Below are 9648 nucleotides of genomic sequence, written 5' to 3' on the forward strand. Positions count from 1 at the left end.
GGGATAACCTTAGATGAAATTAACACAGCGATAGCACAATTTCCAAACAGCAAGGCCCCTGGGCCCGATGGATATGTAATAGAATTCTATAAGAAGTACTACGCTAGTCTATCTCCAGTTATGTTGCGAATGTTTCAACAATCCAAAGAAAATGCCAAACTCCCGCAAACACTGTATGAGGCTACAATAGCCCTGATCTTGAAAAAAGATAGAAATTCCATGGAGATGTCGTCGTATCGCCCCGTGTCGTTACTCCCCATAGAAAACAAGGTGTTGACAAAGATATTGGCAAACCGATTGAAAAAATATATTTCCGACATCATACACCCTGACCAGACAGGTTTTATCCGGGGCCGACATATATACTACAATTTGAGACGCCTTTTCAACGTAATGTATCATGATCATAAAGTTGAGGCAGTGGTAATAGCTCTTGATGCGGAGAAGGCGTTTGATCAGATTGAGTGGAAGTATATGATGTCGGTTCTGGAGCATTTTGGGTTTGGAAAGGAATTTATTAATTGGATAAGAATTATTTATGCACACCCAATGGCGTCCGTGGTGACCAATCAGGAAATGTCGCAGTCATTCCGCCTGTTCAAGGGGTGCCGACAGGGGTGCCCTATTTCGCCTGCTCTCTTCGCTATAGCCATGGAACCCCTTGCTACTCGCATTCGGGCATGTGCCGATATAGCTTCTGTTAAAATAAAAGACACACAGCACAAAATTTCCCTATATGCAGACAATGTTCTTTTGTTTTTGTCCAAGCCTAAAACTTCTATTCCACCCTTACTTAACTTGATAAAAACATTCAGCTCCTTCTCTGGCTACAAGATAAACTGGCAAAAAAGTGAGTTGATGCCAATATCACGGCCTGTGGATATGCAATTTCTGCAATCTACCCCGTTTAGAACAGTGAGGGACAAGTTCACAAGCCTTGGCATTGTAGTGACAAGAGACCTTGATCAGCTATTGAAAGCGAATTGGGACATGAAAATATATCAGCTTAAACAAAATATCGATTTTTGGAAAACTGCCTATTTCCTTGGTTGGTCGTATAAACGCTATTAAAATGGTTGTCCTACCCAGGTTTCTTTACCTCTTCCAATGTCTACCCAATTTCATACCACAAAGCTATTTTAAGAAACTGGATTCAATAGTAACTCCATTTTTATGGGATAACAAGGCAGCCAGAATTTCAAAGAAGCATTTATGCAAGTACAAGATAGAGGGGGGCTTTGGCCTTCCTCACTTCAAACTGTATTATTGGGCTGCTAATCTGAACATTGTGTCTTTCTGGAGGGAAAGTTTACCTGCGATGAGACAGAAGGATATGCCTTCATGGCTTTTGATCGAGCAGGCCTCCTGTCAACGTTCCTCACTCCCTGTGTAACGGATGTGAAATGGCTAGCTAGTTAGCGGGTACGCGCTAGTAGCATTTCAATCAGTTACGTCACTTGCTCTGAAACCAATATGTAGTGTTGCCCCTTGCTCTGCAAGGGCCGCGGCTTTTGTGGAGCGATGGGTAACGACGCTTCGTGGGTGTCAGTTGTTGATGTGTGCAGAGGGTCCCTGGTTCGCGCCCGTGTCGGGGCGAGGGGACGTACTAAAGTTATACTGTTACATTGGTGCCGTGACCCGGATCACTGGTTGCTGCGGAAAAGGAGGAGGTTGAAAGGGGGGTGAGTGTAACGGATGTGAAATGGCTAGCTAGTTAGCGGGTACGCGCTACTAGCATTTCAATCAGTTACGTCACTTGCTCTGAGACTTAAGTAGGGTTTCCCCTTGCTTTGCAAGGGCCGTGGCTTTTGTGGAGCGATGGGTAACGACGCTTCGTGGGTGTCAGTTGTTGATGTGTGCAGAGGGTCCCTGGTTCGCGCCCGAGGTCGGGGCGAGGGGACGGTTTAAAGTTATACTGTTACATTGATGCTGTTGACCCGGATCACTGGTTGCTGCGGAAAAGGAGGAGGTTGAAAGGGGGGTCAGTGTAACGGATGTGAAATGGCTAGCTAGTTAGCGGGTACGCGCTAGTAGCATTTCAATCAGTTACGTCACTTGCTCTGAAACCAATATGTAGTGTTGCCCCTTGCTCTGCAAGGGCCGCGGCTTTTGTGGAGCGATGGGTAACGACGCTTCGTGGGTGTCAGTTGTTGATGTGTGCAGAGGGTCCCTGGTTCGCGCCCGTGTCGGGGCGAGGGGACGTACTAAAGTTATACTGTTACACCTGCACTTGTTAATAGCCCATCATATGTGAAAAAAGCCACTTATGACTCCAATCCAGTCATTTGTCATACGCTTAGGATCTGGAAACAGATTAGGGATTTTCTTAACATACCCACTGTTTACATAGACAGCCCGATTAGCCTGAATCATGCTTTCCACCCTGCATTGGATGATGTGGTGTTTTCACAGTGGAGGGAGAAGGGGCTCACAACAATTGGTAATTTATCCATAGATGGTCAGTTAGCTTCATTTCAACAATTACAGGCAAAGTTCAACATGCCAACAACACATTTTTTCAGATACCTCCAAATCAGGAATTTCTTAAGGACACATATCCCACAGTATGGCATGAAGCCAAATAGTCCTACATTAGATAGCTTGATCCTTGTCAAACCCCATTCAAAAGGGTCGGTCTCTAGACTGTATGATGTGCTACAGGCCCACATAGAGGTATCCACAGACACCATTAAAAGGGCTTGGGAACAAGAACTTGGTTCAGAAATCTCAGATGAGGACTGGGTAGAAGCTCTCAAATGAGGACTGGATAGAAGCTCTCAGGAATATAAACCACAGTTCAGTGAATGCCAGACACAACCTTGTACAGTTTAAGGTGATACACAGGTTACACTACTCAAAAGTAAAACTGCATAAAATATTCCCGGACACCTCACCACTGTGTGAGAGGTGCAAGCAGGAGGAGGGGACGTTGACCCACTTATTCTGGACATGCCCTAAATTACATGCTTACTGGGCTCTCATTTTTGATTACTTATCTAAGGCCTTTGATAGAGTTCTAGCCCCAGACCCATTGATCGCTCTGTTTGGTACAGTTGATGGGAATAACCAGGAAGGGAAAGCTGTCTCTCTTTGTACTCTATTAGCCAAAAGGCTCATATTGCAATTTTGGAAATTGGAGACTGTACCTACTTTTGAAATGTGGTTACGGGATTTAGGGAATGTAATACATATGGAAAAGATTCGATACAACACCTCCAATAGAAGTCCATTGTTTTACAAAATATGGCAGCCGATACTGGATAAATGGTCTAGTCCCGCTTCATAACTGGGCTGACGATCTGCTGCTACTCTGTGCTGTACTCCACTCAATATTTATTTTTGGCTGAACTACACTGCTTGGAATGACTATATGCTGTCTTCTTATACATGTACCACCTAATAGGATTTTGTTTTATTTTGTGTATGTGTGAGTTAACTTTTGTTTTGTCCTCTAAATTGGCCATCCCATTCAACAGTACAATGAATGTCATTGTTTGTATTGCTGTCTTTTTTACTTTATTTTTATTGGAAAATAATAAACATATTATAAAAAGAAAAAAAAGAGATGCTATAACTGTGATGTGGTAAGGTTGGACCCAGGTGCAGAGAAGAGACCAGAAGATGAAGCAGTGGTTCCAACCAGTGTCTCCACCCCTCAAGGGCCCACTTAACTGCCAAGAGCTCCCGGTTGCCTACATCGTAGTTGCCTTCCGCTGGCGAGAACCACTTTGAGAGATGGGCATGGGTGCAGTTTCTTGTCCTCGTTCCGCTGTGAAAGGACCGCCCCAGCTCCGGTGTACGAGGCGGTCCACCTCTACCACAAAGGGACGAGTAGGATCAGGATGAACGAGGATGGGTCCGGAGGTGAAACGTCCCTTGAGCTCTATGAATGCCCTGTCAGCCTCGGGATTCCAGCAAAATCCTGCTTGAGTGAGGTGGGACAGGGCTGTATGTGTTCCGGAAGGGTTTTTGGAGAAGATCAGGATGTCGTCGAGGTAAACAAAGATGAACAGGTTCAACATATCCCAAAGAGTGTCATTGATCAATGCTTGAAAGACTGCCGGTGAGTTCGATATTCCGAAGGTCATGACTAAATACTCAGTGACCACTAGGGGTGTTAAAGGCAGTTTTCCGCTCATCTCCCTCCCTGCTTCTCAACAGAATTTAAGCATTGCGGAGGTGCAGTTTGGTGAAGAATTGGGCTCCTACGGCCAACTCGAAGGCGACGGACATCGGGTAGGGAGTAACGATTCTTGATCGTAATTCTTTTCAGCCCTCTGTAATCGATGCAAGGACTGAAGTTTGGGTCAGAGACAAGGGATGCGTTTAGACAGACAGCCCAATTATTATATTTTTTCCACTAATAGTTCTTTTGAACAATCACATTAGATATTTTCGCATCAGCTCTTTTTCAGAGCATATCTGATTGGTCAAAATACAAATTACTCAAAAAATTACTGAATTGGGCTGCCTGTCTTAACGAAGCCATAGAAACCTGGACATGCTCCAGCTGAAATGTTCCATCCTGTCAGTATTGATGTTGAATGGCATTAAATACAATTTTTTTGTTCTCTCCCATCCCCTGTAGGTTTGTTGAACATGAGTGGAAATGAAACTCCAGCACACTGGTAGCACTATAGACGTGTGAGTAGATCTTTTCCAGGTGAGTTGAACCTGCCTGTGGGTGCGGTGCGGATATTCCTGGGAGGTCTACTGATGTAGAGGTATAAGCTTGGCGTGTCTGGAGCCCAACTGTCTTTCGTCACCTCCTTCATGGCCTACCTCCTCCTCCCTCTGCAGTCTGGCATTAAGTGTGACAATGTTCAGGTGGCTGGTCTGACCGTGTCCTACAACGAGTGCCTGTATATGACATCTGATTGGTGGGTTGGTTGGTTGGTGGGTTGGTGGGAAAGTTATGAAGGAAAGTTAGACCAAAACACACGTGGGCTTGTGCCGGGGCTCCCTCTTGTGGGAATATACAGTATGGTTGTTACTGAGCCAGGATTCCTGGCTGTTTTGTCACTGTGTGTCACGACTTCCACCGAAGGTGGCTCCTCTCCCTGTTCGGGTGGCGCTCGGCGGTCGTCGTCGCCGGTCTACTAGCTGCCACCGATCCTTTTTCCTTTTCTTTTGGTTATGTCTATTTTGTGTTTGACCTGGTTTCATTTTGGTTAATTAGGGGGGGTATTTAATTCAACATTTCCTTTGGGGTTTTGTGCGGGATTGTTTTCGTTTGAACTGTCAGTGAGTTTGGGCTTTGTTTTTATTAGCTCATGTTTTACAGGTGTTTTTCCCTAGAATGTTTGAGTGGGGTTTTCGTGGCTATTGCTGTAGTCCGGTGTTCCTGTTGTTTTTTGAGCTAGTTGAATAAAACACCCTTTTCTTTGGAACTTGTTTCTCCTGCGCCTGACTCCACACCCACATCTCCTTGGGGAGATCTGACACTGTGCCTATGTCAATGATAGTTCAGCAACAATTATTTAAACATCATTATTACCAGCCATTCTTTCTGTCCCCCAGGTCCCCTGGTGTACGATGGCAGCCTGTTGTCAGTGTAACAGAGACTGCTCCTGCTTGGCTGGGGAGTGGGACCCTGTGTGTTCAGACAACGGCATCACCTACACCTCCCCCTGCCTCGCAGGCTGCTCCAGCTTTACAGGTTACGGTAAGATCATGGTATCAATACTATTAATGTACTAAGTGTACAAAACATTCACAGGGATTCTGGCCCATGTTGACTCAAATGCTTCCCACAGTTGTGTCAAGTTGGCTGTATGTCTTTTGAGTGGTGGACCATTCTTAATACACACGGGAAACTGTTGAGCGTTAAAAAAACAGCAACGTTGCAGTTCTTGACACAAACTGGTACCCCTGGCACCTACTACCATGCCCCGTTGAAAGGCACGTAAAAATTCTGTCTTGCCCATTCACCCTCTGAATGGCACACATACACAATCCATGTCTCAATTGTCTCAAGCCTTACAATATTTTTAAAACCTGTCTCCTCCTCTTTATCTACACTGATTTAAGTGGATTTAACTAGTGACATCCATACGGGATTATAGTGTTAACCTGGATTCACCTGGTCAGCATATGTCATGGAAAGAGCAGGTGTTCTTAATATTTTATACACGCAGTGTAACTCATTGGCACTGAAATAAGTTATTTTCAACCATTAACTGGGGCCTTGTTGAGGCCTTATCTAAGTAAGTAATTGCTGATTGACAATAAAGTATTATTTTGATGTATGGAAAAAATATGGTATGCAATTCCTATGTAGAGAAGTTTCTCTCTGGTAGTTGTTCAATATGACTTCAACTTTTACAGGGCACTCTTGTAAAATAGATGTTTAATGTCAATGTTACTCCCTGTTTAAATAAAAGTTAAAAAACATCAACACAAACACAGGATATGGGTTACACATGGTATCACATCATTACATACTAGGCCCTACTGCACCTGCATTCCAGCACCATTCCAGCATCTGGAATTGACTCAACATGTTTGAGGTGGGGGATCAATACATGTGGGGGAAGAGGTGGCTGTCGAATGTATGATTCTGATATGTACAGGTAAGTTCATTGTGTGTGTGGGGCGGTTGGCGTCCATGTTTGTGTCTGAGGTGTGTTTGAATATGAATGAGCAGCAGTGTTGTGATGTGTCCTATCCCGTCCTTGCAGAGTGATCTTCCTTGGCCTCATCACATGTCTCAGTGGCTCCTCCTTAGGAGGGAGGGGGACAACACCACGGGACAGACCCCACACTCATCGCTAGAGATCGAACTTCAGACTCCCTCCAAAACCACTGAACCCCTCAACACACCGAAAGAGATTACGGTGCACACCCTTAGGGGGAGCCGGAACAGGATAACTCCCTCCAAACTCACAAAGACACAGAGGAGGAGGAACTATCCAACACCCAGGGAGAGAGAACGAGGGACCTCAGTCAAACACAGTCAGAAAGAGGAGGTGGAGGAGGCGTTAGATAGAGGAGGAGGTTACCCCAGAGGCCATTCCTCCTGTTCATGTGAGCAAGAAAGAGCAGAAGGCTTCTGATCAGCCAAATGGCAGGCAGAGGGAGAGGTCATAGTGATTCACACCCAGAGAGAAAGACAACCCACACAACCTCTTGGTTGAGATGAACCACACAGAGGCAGAGGGCCTTCAGGGCTAGCCAGTCAGCCTGTCTGCTCTGATCCTCAAGTCAATTGTATTTAAATTCATGTTCATTAAAGATTTTTATTCAAGAATTGAAAAGTCCCATTTACTTAATGATCATTTTTCACTGTCTTCAACCCTCAAGAACCAGGGTGAGTCTGGGTCACCCTTTTACTGGGCAAACACAACTTGCATATCGTCATAGACTAGGCCGAAACGTTAATCTTTTAACCTTGCCTGAATAAAACAATGCATTTTTTTTTATAGTGAGCAAGAGTTGCGCTTTTTCCTTTTCTATGATGATTCAAATTTTTGGTTGCACCTCAAATCAACGTTGGTTGAGCGCCCTCTGTTTTTTTGTTGTCAAATAATATATATTTTTTTAAATGTACAAAGTAAATTATTAAAAGCATTCAAATTGGGATGTTTCCCACTTATTTACACAACCTACTCCACACTTGCAAAGTGAAAGTTTATAGAAAAGTTCTGAAATGAAGTAGTAAACAGAATAAAAGCAGAATTGAATCCATAATAATTTAATTTAATGGTCTATGGTTCAATCCCATTTCTGAAGGTCTGATGAATAATTAATATTGTTCCTCCTCTTCCTTGTGGCAGGCGCAGCAGCAACCTGCCCTCCAAAGCCTGCAAAATAATCGCCGGACTGCCCCTTTTCTAGCTCTGCATGGAACATCCAGTGTCACGTCCTTGGTGACGTGTGGGGTGACATCCGGGATGACCACAGCAACATCCTCTGGAAAGGGAACAAAGAGGAACAGAATGTAAACAAATGCAAACCGTAGGTTCTAAACACTGGCCAGTTGAAAGGTTCTACTAAGATGTCATGACAAACGGCACCTGTCAGAGTGCTCTCTAAGTGTTACTCACCTGCTTGGATGTCAGCTGGCAGAGTGGCGAAGACGGCCATCGTGAGATTCCTTTCTTCAGGTGTGACGTCCACAACCTCCAAGTGGGAAGAGATGGGCTCTGCCTCTGTGTTAGTGGTGATGTCCACCACATTCAGGTGGGAAGAAGCCGGATCTGCCTCTGTATAAGGGGTGATGTCCACCACATTCAGGTGGGAAGAAGCCGGATCTGCCTCTGTATTAGCGGTGATGTCCACCACATTCAGGTGGGAAGAAGCCGGATCTGCCTCTGTATAAGGGGTGATGTCCACCACATTCAGGTGGGAATAAGCCGGATCTGCCTCTGTGTTAGTGGTGATGTCCACCACATTCAGGTGGGAAGAAGCCGGATCTGCCTCTGTATTAGGGGTGATGTCCACCACATTCAGGTGGGAAGAAGCTGGGTCTGCCTCTGTGTTAGGGGTGATGTCCACAACCTCCAGGTGGGAAGATCCCGGGTCTGCCTCTGTGTTTGGGGTGATGTTTACAACCTCCAGGTGGGAAGAAGCCGGGTCTGTGTTATGGGTGACAACAACAATCCTGATGAGCTCTACTACTACAAGGCACCAAGATGTCATCACAACAGGCATCTGTCAGAGTGCTCTCTATCATTGCTACTCACCTGCTTGGATGTCAGCTGGTAGTGTGGTGGAAACGGCCACCGTGAGGACAGGGGGGACTGGTAGGATGGCTGCAGGGGGCTGGAAGCAGCTCTGCACCTCGTCCGCCACAAAGGCACAGACAGAGCTGATATAAAAACGGCTCTGGAGGTCATCTGTGGAGAAGGACTGACTGATTCTCCCGAGGATCGACCGCACAGAGTCAAAAGCAGCAGCCCGGGAAAACGGGATGTGAGGGGAAGGGTCCTTTAACATGCAGGAGAGCTTCTCCACTACGGCCGCCACCATGCCCACGGCCATCCCGCTTATTAGGATTGGGTGCTCTGAATGGCCTTCCTCTGGCTGAAGCCACAGGGCCAGGAGGAGCCTGGGCACCACCTCCACCACCACCTGAGATGGGCTGAGCAGGTTGCTACGGGGCTCATTGGACAGCTCGCCCAGAATGCTCCTCACAGCTCTCTCCACGATGATGTGGAGTTTAGGATCGCTGAAATCAACAAGAAGACAAAGCTAAACGATGTGCAATGTGCTCACAGAGAACACTGTCTTAGTCTGTTTCTGCGTAGTTACAGATGTGTAGATAAATGGATCAAGTCATATGCAGGGCAGTACATGGAACTCACATGTCAGCTGGCGAGGTGGAGTGCATGGAGCGGCGGAGCTTGCAGAAAGCCTCGTGCTCTATGTCCATCATTTTTAGGCAAGTGTTTACTTCCCAAGCCTGCAGTATGAAACAGGAAGTCCCATTAGTGTAATTTCACAACAGATCTATTCTGCTGTGCTAACTCGTTGTCGAAAGGCTAGTAAAGAGCTCACTGACTTGTAGTATGTCTCTAACTCTCATTCTCTTACCAGCCGAGCGAGGTCGTTTCCCTCCTCCAGGGTTTCCTTCCACACCCTTCAAATAAAACACAGAGCAATTCAACTATCCTGGCAGCAATACTCTATGCTGAGGCCTAGACATAA

General features: G+C 45.8%; 1 protein-coding gene and 1 long non-coding RNA gene across 2 annotated transcripts in view; both read right to left on the minus strand.

The window, feature by feature from the left end:
- Positions 1-9648, minus strand: part of LOC139551928 (uncharacterized) — a 225725-nt gene that overhangs the window by 160744 nt on the left and 55333 nt on the right. The gene's annotated exons all lie outside the window — the stretch shown is intronic.
- On the minus strand, positions 7225-9163 carry LOC139552024 (uncharacterized). Its single transcript, XM_071363362.1, has 3 exons — positions 8685-9163; positions 8046-8576; positions 7225-7911 (listed from the first exon to the last, which is right to left on the minus strand). The coding sequence occupies exons 1-3, from the start codon at positions 8980-8982 to the stop codon at positions 7745-7747; spliced, it is 996 nt and encodes a 331-aa protein (XP_071219463.1). The 5' UTR covers positions 8983-9163; the 3' UTR covers positions 7225-7744.

This window comes from Salvelinus alpinus, chromosome 24, assembly GCF_045679555.1.
Source record: "Salvelinus alpinus chromosome 24, SLU_Salpinus.1, whole genome shotgun sequence".
NCBI lineage: Eukaryota > Metazoa > Chordata > Actinopteri > Salmoniformes > Salmonidae > Salvelinus > Salvelinus alpinus.

What these genes read in the sequence shown, in the direction of transcription:
- LOC139552024 (XM_071363362.1), bottom strand. Translation starts at nt 8,982, where the DNA reads ATGGCCGTGGGCATGGTGGCGGCCGTAGTGGAGAAGCTCTCCTGCATG. An exon ending in ACCAGCTGACATCCAAGCAG is followed by an intron (nt 8,577 to 8,684) that starts GTGAGTAGCAAT and finishes CCCATAACACAG; the next exon opens with ACCCGGCTTCTTCCCACCTG. An exon ending in GCCAGCTGACATCCAAGCAG is followed by an intron (nt 7,912 to 8,045) that starts GTGAGTAACACT and finishes TTCCCTTTCCAG; the next exon opens with AGGATGTTGCTGTGGTCATC.